The sequence below is a fragment of the Lepisosteus oculatus genome, chromosome 26 (assembly GCF_040954835.1).
Source record: "Lepisosteus oculatus isolate fLepOcu1 chromosome 26, fLepOcu1.hap2, whole genome shotgun sequence".
NCBI lineage: Eukaryota > Metazoa > Chordata > Actinopteri > Semionotiformes > Lepisosteidae > Lepisosteus > Lepisosteus oculatus.
This window is the reverse complement of record NC_090721.1, coordinates 9,852,745-9,865,506: the sequence shown is the minus strand read 5'-3', so window position 1 is coordinate 9,865,506 and position 12,762 is coordinate 9,852,745. Positions and strand designations below refer to the sequence as shown.

The 12,762-nt window shown below is 44.9% G+C and overlaps 2 protein-coding genes across 5 annotated transcripts in view; one reads left to right on the top strand and one right to left on the bottom strand.

Annotated features, from left to right (window-relative positions):
* The window catches only part of LOC102692719 (membrane-associated phosphatidylinositol transfer protein 3), a 79,736-nt gene extending 76,037 nt beyond the window's left edge, over window positions 1-3,699 (top strand). For all 3 annotated transcript variants that reach the window (XM_069184451.1, XM_069184450.1, XM_069184449.1), the window contains exon 20: window positions 192-3,699. The gene's annotated coding sequence lies outside the window, so the exon portion shown is untranslated. The remainder of the gene's footprint in view (window positions 1-191) is intronic.
* A 379-nt stretch (window positions 3,700-4,078) lies between these two features.
* Window positions 4,079-11,065, bottom strand: LOC102692515 (protein PIMREG-like). Of its 2 annotated transcripts, XM_015367514.2 has the most exons (5): window positions 10,766-11,065; window positions 9,995-10,308; window positions 9,340-9,435; window positions 7,949-7,987; window positions 6,441-6,528 (listed from the first exon to the last, which is right to left on the bottom strand). In XM_015367514.2, the coding sequence occupies exons 1-4, from the start codon at window positions 11,063-11,065 to the stop codon at window positions 7,957-7,959; spliced, it is 741 nt and encodes a 246-aa protein (XP_015223000.2). In that variant the 3' UTR covers window positions 6,441-6,528; window positions 7,949-7,956. The 2 variants fall into 2 exon arrangements, with proteins under 2 accessions (XP_006641156.2, XP_015223000.2); XM_006641093.3 differs by lacking the exon at window positions 7,949-7,987 and having other exon boundaries at window positions 4,079-6,528.
* Between the last annotated feature and the right edge of the window lie 1,697 nt (window positions 11,066-12,762).

The window sequence follows — 12,762 nt, the reverse complement described above, 5'->3', positions numbered from 1 at the left end:
CTATATAAATTTATGAGCGTCACCGGGCTATAAGTGTATCAGATGTAATTTTGTAGTGGCAGGGCCATGATAGGACTGAAACAGTAAGCATTAAGATAGAATGTAACCCAAAGGCACAGACTCAATTAACATTTGAAAGGCAATGAAGGATTTTACAATTGTCATTTTGACTTTTTTTTTCTTCTTCACAGGCTTCCACATCTTAGCTGAACAGACGTCTGCCAAACGTTAAACCTGACCCAAGAGCTATCACCCACTGCTCCTGGCGGAAGAAACCAGGCTTTCTCCTGCTCTGGCTCAAAACTCCCTGGAAAGCAATCTGATTTCAAAAGCACTTTTAAAAAAAAAAGTAATATACAGCCAGCCTAATAAATCACAGTGTTTAATAAACCCCCCCAAAAAAGAGAACGTTACAGAGCCCAAAATTAACAAACCAGTACTTGTATGTATTTGTTTAGGAGTTGTCAAAACAGATGATACTCCCGATACAGTTAATCTAACTGAGAAATCCTGGGAAATATAAATCTTTCAGGAAAAAAAGACAATCTTTGGCCTAAAAATAAATCCAACCCAGGAGAAAACAAGTCTGGGAACAGCCAAAAGGAAAACTTATTTATGGGTGAAATGTTCCTGTAGGGCAACAGTCTACTGTTCCATTTGTAAATGTGAGACTCTTGTCTTTACTGCAGTGTACTCTATACTGTACTCTTCCTGCCCCAGGCTTCTGTCACTGTGCACTAGCAGTATAAAAGGATTAAATGTTACTATATATATTATATACATCATGTATGTGTGTGAACTCTCAAACAGATTAAGGGCATTTGTGGGGAGGGCTCTTTTATATCTTATGTGAAAGGATATCTATCTAAAAGGGCTTTGAAGCAGCAGCTCGTAAGACGTTCCAGAAAGAACAGACGCCAAACGTTGGCGCACTTACAGAAAAATAGAAATCTTGTAGGAGAAGGTTTTTCCGGGCTTTTAAAATTTGTCTTTTAAACCTAACGGCAAGCCCAAGCAATACTCTACTGACAGCGGCTGGAGAAGGGCAGGGATTAATGCTGGGGTGCTAGGTGAGTCTGGGCTGGGGGGTAGACGGGGCGATGAGAGGCCGGGACGTCCCGCCAACAGAGCGAGTGCCTGTCGACGGCGGCACAGAGGCGCCGAAGAGCTGTGGGCGCGATGCTCAGTGCGGGACAGTACCACCAGTCAAGGACAGCTAAGGACTATGCACCCAGAGAGAGCCGTCCGGTGGGAATGTCGCAGTCACCCACAACGCACTGCGTGGCGGAACGCCTTCCGAAAAGGGGACTCCACACGCCCTGTTCAGGTCAAACTTATTTTTCTAACACGGTAATCCTGTACATATTTGAAATAGACCTATAAGGTGTTTTTCCGGTAGTGTTGTTTATCAAGAATTTGTCGTCAAATTATTTATTTTTTTGCCTTTTACTGGTGTTAATGTCCGGGACGAGGGAGAACGTTGCATTTATTATCCCTATTGCTTGACCAAAGTATTTTTGTTTCAAGTCAATGAAAAAGTGCAAAGTGTTTTCTAACTGTTTTTTGTATCTATGATATATATATATACAGGCTATATAGAAATATATTCACACAGACATATATATGCATATATATTTATGTAAAACGTGTGTAATGCTGCTTTGTTTGGGGGGGAAAAAAAGCAGGCATTCTCTAGGTGTGTGGTACAGCGATCCACAAGGCAGCCTCTCAATACGGATTGACTTATTTTTAGACATATAATGTGCAAATGCTGTGTCAGAGATTTTATATTAAGTTTAATTCAGACATTATAGGCAAACGTAAAATTTTCAGACTGCATATGCTGTAGAGGTAATTTAATAACGAGGCGGGTCTAGTCAAGGATAATTAACCTCTTAAATCGATGGCACAATATAAGTATATTGTTATCTTATCAAACAGCAAAGAAGGGTTTTAATCAAGCTGTGCTGCTCCTATAAGAGATTCGTCGGGTCCTTAGACCGTTGTGCACAAGAAGGCCTTTGTAAAAAAGTGGTGTCTCGAAGCAGGCTTGTCGAAGTCACCCTTGTTCGAGACTGTTCAGAGTGTTGCATGTCCAAGCCTATCAGTGGTGGACTTTCTCAGTTTTACTTTGCAATTGTAAAATAAAACGGGGAACACCAACGGGTTTGAAGTTACAATGCGCTTCAGTGGCAGAGAGTGTTTCAGTGTTGCCTTGCTGTCGCAGTTCAGTGGTGTGTTTGTTGACCACTTGTGACTTTTTCTGTTGCTACACAGGTTAAAAAACGGGCACCCGTCTCACACAAGTCGAACCCGGGCGTTTGTACGGTATATGATTATTCCCGCTTGCCTGTTTTTTTATGTTGGTTGCCTTGAGTGTGTCTGGGCGTGTGATTAATCTGATTGCTACGCCCTTGGGGCATATCCACAGCTAAAGTTTTACATATAATGCTTGCTTTTACCTGACAGAGAAACAGACAAGGAGAAAATGGGCTCTGAACTTATGGCTAAAATTTGCTTATGTTACAAAACAGGGTACCAAGCAAAATCGCTCTTTAAGCAGGATAATCGCTCTTTGACACTTTCTTTCCTGTGCAATTTTTTTTAACTCTTTGTTCCTGCTAATCCCTAGTTATCAACATGATCTATAGCACTTGGTCAAATTAAGGGTCAGTTCAGAACAGCAATTAATTTATTGGACTGTTCAAAGTTCTCTCAAATGCCCTGGAATGAAAGTGTTCAAATGGACTACTTCTGCTCTAAGTCTAGGCACAGCATTGCACCTTATCTTTCAACTGGAGGGAAAAAAAATCTTTTTAGTAATTTGGAATTAAGCATATTTATTTTAAAATGCTTTAAAATGGCCTATTGCTCTGACTGCTGTTATTTGTTGACGTGTAAAATGCTAGGAGCGTGGCCAATCATTTTCTGTCTAAAGCCAATGTCACTCCTGAAATCAAAGGATATCCCTTTCACTTATAAAAATATACTAGTGCCCCCACTAGTATATTTTGAGCAACAGGGAAATGAAGTCTTATTGGGGGCACTAGTATATTTTTATAAGTGAAAGGGATGAAAATTCAGCTAAAAGGACTATAGGCCAGGCATGCCCCCCAACCAACAGGTTTTCTGTGATCCTCAACAGCGTGAGATTTGTGCTAGAAAAGGTTGAACCCAAGGCTGAATTAGACTTGGCTGCCGACTCTCCTGCACAGAGACTGAAGCTGCTTGGGAAATAGGGACTTGTAAAAAAGAAACCCGAAGTGAAACAAAACTCTTGATAGGTTGCCCATCTCATGGCCTGGAAATTCCTCCTCACAGGGCACTGTATACAATTCTAACCAGCTGCCATCTCTGAGACTCTGCGTGACTGTGCCCTTGTAACCAAAGTGCTACCAAACACCCCAGAGAGCATTCTGGGACCAATGTATTTTAGCCAGGTGTGTGTGTGTGTGTGTGTGTGTGTGTGTGTGTGATGTGAGAAGGTTGGAATTCAATTCTACTGTAAAGCCTGCAGTTGCTTGTATTGTTTTTTTTCCTGTGTGGGTAAAAAAAAAAACACTTTAAAAATGTTCTGTACAGATTTGTATTTGTAGATCTGGAACATGGTTTGTATACTATGGTGCAGATTTTAATTGTGAAAGTTGGGTTTTTAATATCTTCCGGATATTACTTAAATAAAAAACACACATGCTGGAATTGTCAGCTTGGTTTCTGTTGGATTTGATCTGCGCAGCTACCTGGTTTAGACAAAGGTTAGTGGTTTCCTTTTAAGAGCTAACTTACTGTAACCTGTGTGGGTCACCCTGTTCAACCATGTGATAAAATAGTCAGTCCAAGCTGAAAATTCTGATGACCTTGCTCGCTCGCCTTATTAACTCCTGTATCTTTAAAAATGGGAGTTTGAAAACAAGATTTTTAATGCTTTTTTTGGCCAGATAGGCTGCAGAACTGGAAAAAAAAGGCTTTTAAAATAATTGAACAATTTCCTCCTGCTGTCTATTTTCCTTAAGTGGATAAAAGGAGGGTAAGAGTCTTCAGCACACTGCAGGCTCCACAGAAACAGGGACGTTGACCATTGTTCTAAAAGCAGAACATTTTTATTTCTCTTCATACAAAATGTAACATTTTTCTTTTCCCTTTTGTCCTTCGCAAGGAACGGGTACAAGCAGAGTTCAACGAGGCTCCGCTCACAAATATGCGAGTTAGTGCCATGAAGGGTTGAAAAGATTGGCTCATTTGTTTCTTTTACATTTCAGCTGACAAGCAAAGTCTGCATTAGAAGCAATGATCGGGACAGGAATGTTTTTTTTGGGATGTATGAAATAACTTTTGAAAAATATTTTCCGAAACATTCCTTGAACTTATTTCCTGCAGGAAATACAGACGGAGGAAAATGAACATTTTGCCCATTATTACTCTCGCAGTGTTCCTTCGGCTTTACTCCGTCAGTCCTCCATTGCTTGTCAGCTGAAGTGCTTCAACAGTTCCCGCAGTGGTATGTCAGCCAGGCTTGCCCATCAACCCCAACTATAATACTGGAAGCTTCATGTAAACACCAACGTACTGTAGCTCTCTTTCTGGCACTGAGCGGGGTGTTGAGGAGAGGACGCTGGGTTTTGGCTTTCATGGTGAGCAAGGTAGGACACAGGCTGGGGGAAAATACTGAGATTTCCTTTCCAAGAGCATTCATGAAACCTGAATGCAATTGGCAGGGTTTTGTCAATTGGAGCTAGTTTAAACATGATGAATGGGTAACCTTTTCTGGAGCCCACCCTACGGCATTTTAAATTGCATGTGGCTTGAAAAACAAAAAGACTACATGAATTTACAAGATACACGTATCAAAATGCTAGAATTAGGAACTCATGCAAATATTTTCCTTCATTTAGACAGTGTTAAATACACATACACACACAAGCCAATAAAAAATGTTAAGAGTTGTAAACATTAAATAGTGATCCAAGTACAGAGGATCAGGTAATAAGCGTCTTTGATGTAGAATCCCTGTGAAACCGGCAGTGCATGTAGCGATCGCACGCTGCTTTTAGTGTTGGTAAATAAAATATTAGGCTTACACTGAGCACTACAAAATCAGTCAAGTGGAAGCTGCCGAGAGGGACTACATCCACGCAAGGGGGCACTGAGACTGAACCCGCAGGAGGGCGAGATTATCACTCAAAACAGGCGACAGGGCGGCAGGGAGCGATGTGCACTCCTAATCCTAATCCGAGCTCTTTCAAAGCGGCAGCGAACCTTGTCCGGAAGGGAATTCTTGAGCACGAGTCCTCTGGGTGCAGCAGTGCAGTGGGCCGGGCTTCATAAGATGAGTCGTGAAAGATTTCACCCGTTAAGTAAATATACTCTTAAGTCGACCTGAATTCAAGAATTGACCCTCCCCACCATCGAGGTTTTTCTTTTACCATCACATACTGCTTATTGTCATTCCCCTCCCCACCATCTGAAAAACATTGTCCAATTGGTTCAAAATAACAGTTTTGTGGATTATTACCGGATGGTCATTATAAAGACAGAACTGCCTCGTTTAAACTGGGATCGCTTTTTTTTTTATAGCAGATGAGATGCAGAAAATCAAGTCATAGAGGTGAGAAAGCTCTGACTGAGTGTGAACACAAGCTGCCCATTCCAGCTCGCACTAACTCAGCCTGCTGCCCTGCCAGTTCTGTCTATTTCACCATTTTAATTCCTGCACATTCACCGTTTGATCCTGCTACTGATCAGTTCAGCAATGGAATAGCTTACTGTACAAGATTTCGGCATTGAAGCGGACTGGGAGTAAAACGGGCCTGAGCCAGGTGTCAGTTTGCACATTTTCAGCCCTTGTCATAACCATCTCCCTCCGTTCCACACGTCTTGCTACCGGATGGATGCTCATGAACTTCTCCAGAGCACAGCCCTCGCCTTTGAGCTGCAACTGCACGAAGACACCATGGTACGTCTTTGGATCTAGTTTTGTAAGTGAAGTGTTGCTTTAATTTTGATACTTCTGCAGGGTAACAGTCATGGTAATGTCTGATGATGTAATAGGTTGCATAAGGCTGGACATACAAATATGTATAGTGCACAGGACAAAACGAGCATAGGAAACTGAATGAAGCAAAAGTGGTTTTGACTATGTACACGGACCTCAAGGGAAATTGAGGCAGAAGAGGGAGAGCCGACTGGGGTCAAGTCTATCATGGGAAGGGGTCAACCTCAGCTCTTCTGGTGCACGACATCAGTCAAGCTTGATTGATCCTTAATTAGTAAATTGACCTGCCATTGAAGAGCACAAATTACATCATAGAGGACGGACTCAATCAGCAATATCAGGACTCCTCCCCCCACACTGACCATTCCCCTCTCACTCAGTTCCCTTTCCGAATGCTGGACAAGGCCACGTCAGTCCAGCTGTTGACCGTCTCCCGAATTCGTGCGGTTTTGCGGCGGATGGTTGCTCGTGAAGTCTTGCGGGTTGAGCTGTAGCTCTGCACCATGACACTGCAGTAGTTTTCGATGGCTTGAGTCCTGCGAAAGAGAAGAGTGTTCCTTAGGCAGGGAGTCCGACTGCTACTGCTGTGCGCCCACACACCTGCGGCTTTTTGTCCTGAACTCCATTGAACCACTAAGACCGTATCGGACTTCATCATAGGTCTCAACAGTTCTTTCAGTTGACGTCTTCAACACCCAGAGGGGTAGTTTTGTAACTATTGCATTTATATAGCTTAGAATCTCCAACCTTTGAGTAGAAAAAAAAAATTCTCCAAGTTCCAAACCTAGTAACTTGGTCCAGTTAAGGATTATTTTAAGTAAAGAGTTAATGTGCAATAAAACCCAGCAGGTATGTGGGTCCCAGAAACAATGTTTGGGAACCCCTGCCTAAACGGTCTCCCATTTCCAGGATTGGCCCTGGTTCTGCTCAAACCAAGCTCTCAGTAACTGAATTGACCAGTATTCTTAGCATACAATATTCTGCACATTAACCAAGGCCAGAAAACACCTGAGAGTTTGTTAGAAACTTCAAGCCACACAGGACCTCAAGGACATGGGCTTGACTCCTGTTTTGCAAGTCAAACAGAGCACAGGGACTGAGACAAGAAGACTGGGTGAAAGCAGGACCGACAGCCACGGTTTTGTTTCTGGTCCTATGATGCTTCAGGGGTATTGTGGTCTGTTTAACCACTGGTGAGCCTTAATCCAGTTATTCTTAAATATGTCACCCAAATATCACCTGTTATTTAAGAATGAGGTGTCCAACGGGTTTAAGAAATTGATTGATTAATGAATCAATTGATTGGTTTTCAATGATGAGATTGCCGCTCCTCGAGAGAGCTGAAAGATATTCCGATTCTCGTTTCAAATGATCTCTAAATTACTTCATTGAACACCAGTTAAACAGCTGATCATAGCTCAACTGTTCCAGGCCTTTAGAAATCGATTGAAAGGTGACCTTTAAAAACCTGTTGGACTGGGACTCTCCAGGAGCAGGCTGGCCTAGACCACGCCACCGTCATGAACTGGTGTCCAACACACATGCAGTTAGTCCTGTGCGCAGTGTCCACTGACTGCAACTTCTGCTCATCGTTTAGCAGCCTCTCATTGCAGGCAAAAGGTTAACCTCGTTACACAGCCAAAAGCCACTTAAGCAAAAAAAAAAGGTTAAATTGAGGTAAGTTATCAATGACCTTCAAAAATGTCTTTCGTTCGGAAAAACCATTCACACATTCTGTGCCTCTGGTTACAGGAACTACTGTAGCTTTACGTGCAAATGGGAATCATACACATAATGGCAGGAAGAAATTCAGGATACTTTTAAGTGTTTAAGGAGTTTGTTATTTGTGACCTTATGTTGAAAAAGGGCATGTCAACAGCCTTGTACAACAAAGCTGCAAATGGGTTAGGGATGCACTGAAGCAAACAGATTTAAAAAACAGCCGGATGGCATTACCTTCCTTATTACTCCGTAATAAGAGAGAGAGTCAGCTCACTGATGGCAAAAAGAAACACCATTAGAATATCTGTCAAACACCTTCTACATTACCTCCGGGCACTCAAGGATGTCCAGTATGGACCTGTCCCAGGGGTCAATTGTGTTTCAGTGCAGTTCATAAAATAGTTAACGAGCCTCACCTGCTTTTAACCAATGTCAATCTGCCTGGGACAAATATTGCCTCTTTAAAATCTTGTTCATGGCTACACAGTTTCCAGACTACATGAGGGAATTGCTCGGATATTTCTAAATCCCACTTGTTTGTGTAACTCTTCCTAAACCCTACGTTTTCCAGTCTCAAAGTTTTCCGTGCTTTGGGATGATCCAAGGAAAGTTGTTTTGGGGAAATAAGAGATTAGGACTACTGGAGAAAGAAAAGGCAACCCCAAGGCCTGTGTGTTTTGAGTCTGAGCTGCCGTGTCCACTGCAGTGTTCACGCCGAGTGGGAATTCAGGGAGGCACTGCATCTGCACAGCAGGGCCTCAGGGTAGGGAAAGGAGTCCAGGGCATGCCAACGACAGCACAGCCCTTATAAACTTATGCCCTTTTATTTTCAATAGGGCTGGCCCAAGCATTATGGCATTGCTGTCCTGTTGAGTGTCAGATCACCAGAAATTGTCATCCACTACTTTTTTTTTTTTAAAACTCTTGGACTGAGGTTAAATGTTTTAAAACTGTTCCTTTTGACGGTTGAGATGACAGTTGTTTTTTTTTTTAAAAGCAGGCTCTTTCCAAGAAAAGCGTGCAATACAAACAGGAAATTCCACACTTCCATAGGCATTATTCCAGCTCAGGGGGCGGACAGATGCCAGGGCGGAGGAGGAGAGAGCAGACAGGAAGACCGACTTCCTGCTACAGTACGGCCAAGTGTGACGTCTGAATAGAGAACGCTCACGGCCCCTGTTGGCAAAGGACCAGAAGAGAAAGACTAAAGCAGGCTTGTTCCATTTCTCATGGCAGTGCCCATGGAGAAAATGTCAAGGCCAAGTTAAGCAAGGATACTTGACCTCAAGCCCTTCTAACCCACTCGACTGGAAAAGATCTGCAAGAGCCAATTCACTTAATTAATTATGCAAATTGATCAATACAGCAATTAAGGTGCCAGCCGTACTAGCAGTTTGGAAGGGCTGCCAGATTGTGTCTCCCTGGGCTTAAGGAACTAAAGCGTTCATTCCACAGGCCGCCTTCTCTAGACTAACGTTCTCTGCTTGATGAGCTTGGCAGTCAGCCCATCTCGTATGTGCCCTTCTTTAACAAGCAGGAAATCCCTTTCCGAGAGAGCGTACCTGGGACAGAGCCTGGCACCATGCAGGGCAGGAGGATTGACTTTCGGAAGAGTCCATACTCACCTCTCGTCCTTCCCGATCATGTCGTCGAAGGCCTGGGAGAGGCGCTTGAGTCTCCGGAGGCCGGTGGACACTGACTCCAGGTCCTGATCAAACTGCCTGTGAGCAGCAGCAGAGGTAGGCGCGTTAGCTAGCTGCTCTCGGTCGGATGCAAGGCCTGCCTCTCTATCTGCTTAGAACAGCACGAGCCCAGTGGCTCCGAGATGCACACAGATTTATAATACCCAAATCCACAGTGTTGGAGAAAGTTAAAAAGAAATGCATTAAGGTTACAAGCTTATGTCAAGGTTTACTCTGAAGGGGTGATGTGTTCATTTACATAATACATACTCTACCTCTTTAATCTTAGGTAGATCCCTGTCACTGGTTAAATGTTAAGCATCAGGTTGCCACAATGCTGAAAAGCTGTTTACTGCAATGTGATGAATCAGTACTGTTGTGCTGGCCACAGAGGAATACAGGACATTTTATCAAAAGTACATAACATCTATGCTTTAGTCAGCCAACTCTTTCTTGCAGCACAATGCAAGAATAAGCAAAGGGCGACTTGGCTCCAGTATCAATGATTTCAACTCCTACAAGTGACACTCGATGTGCACAGACACCATCTCAGAAGTGTGTCGTTGCCCTGGGGGAGGAGGGCGCCCCGTGACCTCACCGCCTGCAGCCCTGCGTCTTCGGGGAGGCGAACGGGCTCCGCAGCGCCGCCATCCGGATCAGCTTCCGCCTGGAGCCCCCTGCCCTTCCCGCCGCCCTCGAAGACCCGCCGGGCTCAGGCGTGCGGGCGGCCCGGGGCGTCTTCTTGGCCCCCGACCTGGGGGTTCGCCTGCTGGCGCTCTTGGGGGTGACGGCGGCGGCGGCGCGGGGCCCGGTTTTCCGGGGCGTGCGGACGGCCAGGCCCTCGCAGGCGGCGCTCTTGCCCGGAGTCGCCACCAGGCACTCCTCCCGCGGCAACCGCGACCTCTGGATCTTCTGTCGGAGCAGGAGGAGCGAAGGAGGAGGAGGGGTGAGTAGAGGGACCTCCCGCCTGGCAGCACGTGCTCTCGAGTGCTCCTCAAGTCTCACAGCAGCACCAGGAGTTTCCATATTCTGTCTTGAAGTGATCTGACACTAGCACATCACTTTGATAGGGTGACACACTTAAGGGCCGCTGAGGGCTTTTGGGTCTTTGGAAAAGAGGAGGTAAGACGTGTTGTGCATTACACACTAACCGGAGAGTTGGAACTTTTTTCCCCCAGGGGAGGAGCATTCATTACAAAGATTCCTCCTTTGATTATTCACAAAACAGCCTCCAGGTATTAGTGGGACAGTTATCTGCATTATCTACACTAGAGCTGGCCCTAGGGTGCGACTTTCACGGTATGACCACTGCGCATGCCCCACGCCGAACACGTGACGCGAACGTCAGCGTGAGAGGCAAAATCGTTACCTGGTACACGCCCCCGATGGAGTTCCGCGCGCTGCGGGTGAGGCCGCGCACTGCGCCGGGCTTGTGGCCGCCCGGCTGGCAGTCCCGGCCGGGGGTCTCGGCCGTGTTGGGCGGCACGGCCCGCAGGGGCAGCCGCTTGCGGAGGGACATGCGGAGCGAGTTGAGCGAGCTGGAGGAGGGCCGCTTTCGGAAACGGTCCGGGACGGGAGACGGGCTGTCCGCGTCGTCGGACTCCTCCAGGACCCGGTGTGTGCGCCAACCCGCCACCGCCCCCATCCCGTGAAGCACCGTCGACGCCATTTCGTCTCGCCCAATCAATTCAAGTAAGGCCAATCCTGTATGAACAACAACAAAAAAACTTATTTAAAGTTCCCTTCCGGTATCCACCGTTTTTACAAGCAGGAAACGTTTAGACGAGTAAATGACGATGGAAAAAGGGTTCATTTTTAGAATTTAAAGTAGTGTACGACACGTTGGCATTGTTTACATCTGGTTTTCCGGGCTCAATAACGTGTTTTTTTAATAAATTGAATAATAAGGTATTCTTGGGCATAAACCTTGAGCTTCGGGTGACAAACAGGTCAATAGACAGTTTTTTTTTTGTTTTATTTTAAACGCTCTTTTTCGATAACGATATCCAGATCTCCCGAGGCCGGGCGTTGTTGTCTTGGAACCTCGCGACCCGCCCCGGTTGCCAGGGTCAGGCCACGCGGGGAGTGCTGGCACGCGTGAAAACCTGCAGTGCAGCTATTGCCGTAGAAGTTTCATATAGCAAAAACCCGTTTAAAAAAAAAAGTGACCCGTTTTAAGGTAACAAATCGTGCCAGATAAGACGTTAGTGTTGTCTTTTTCTTAGATGGGCTGAAAGTCATATCCTTTTCTGAAACTGCTGCATTGAGATGAGCTCATTAGAACAACATGACAGTACCAATTAGTTAATTATCTTTGGAGATTCGTGATACAGTACAGTTGAACATTGCAGATTGAAAAATACGCAAATGTTTCCAAACTTCGGCTGTTCCTCTAGTTCGTATTGTCTTTTAAATGGTGCAGAAGACAACAGGACTGAATGATGAATAAGTACTCAATTAGTCACCGACTGATTACAATCCTTACTCATTAAGGGCTGAAGAGTCAGGTTTCAATATAAAAACAAGCTAGTGAAATTGCTTTTATAAGGAGTATCGTGGATTTCGAGTTGCATTTAAATTGCAGGAGCAGTTGGGGGTCAGTTCGGGACTTCGTCAGTCTGGAATACGGTCACCTGCTTAAGAGTTCACAATTTAATAAAATGTCCGGGAAAAAAAAATATCCGAGTCCCTGATGCTCGGGTCCGATTAGATCGAGCTGTGGAAATGCAATCTATGCATCAGTCACGCAGTATTGCCGTCTTATGCTAAAACAATTGAACAATTAAAAGCGCTGCTTCGAATTTTCTATTTGAAGGTATTCAGGTATAAACTGGGTGAGTTGATGTTTTGGTCTGTCTACCACTGTGGCCCTGCTGTTGTTTAGTGGCAGCGTTCTTTATTCCCTAAAATAGGTCTGTTTCTGCTTCATCAAGGCACAGTTCTCGTCTGGCTGTTATTCATAGGGAGTTGCGAATATATTCCATTGTAAATAAGGAATAAAACCGAATCGTTTTTTCTTGAAGAATTCACGAAACATTTCCTTATCGAACCGACTGCTTATCAGCAAAACAAAACGGAATGCCTTACTTTATCTGGAAAAAGATCACTCCGAGCTCGCCTCCCGACGTGATGAAGAATCCCACTTTCTCCTTTCTCTGTTTGAATTTGGCGGAACTCCCCCAGCCCCGCCTGGCGCCTAAATTCTGATTGGCTCTTAAATTCCCGGTGGTTTGATTGGCTGGCGATGGCGTCATCGTTTGGAAATCATCGGCCGGGATTTATTTGTGTTAAAGGGACAGGGGCCGCGGGTGAGCTGCCGTCACGTGTCCCCCACTACTGCGCTTGTTAAGTGTTTTTGGCAAGAAC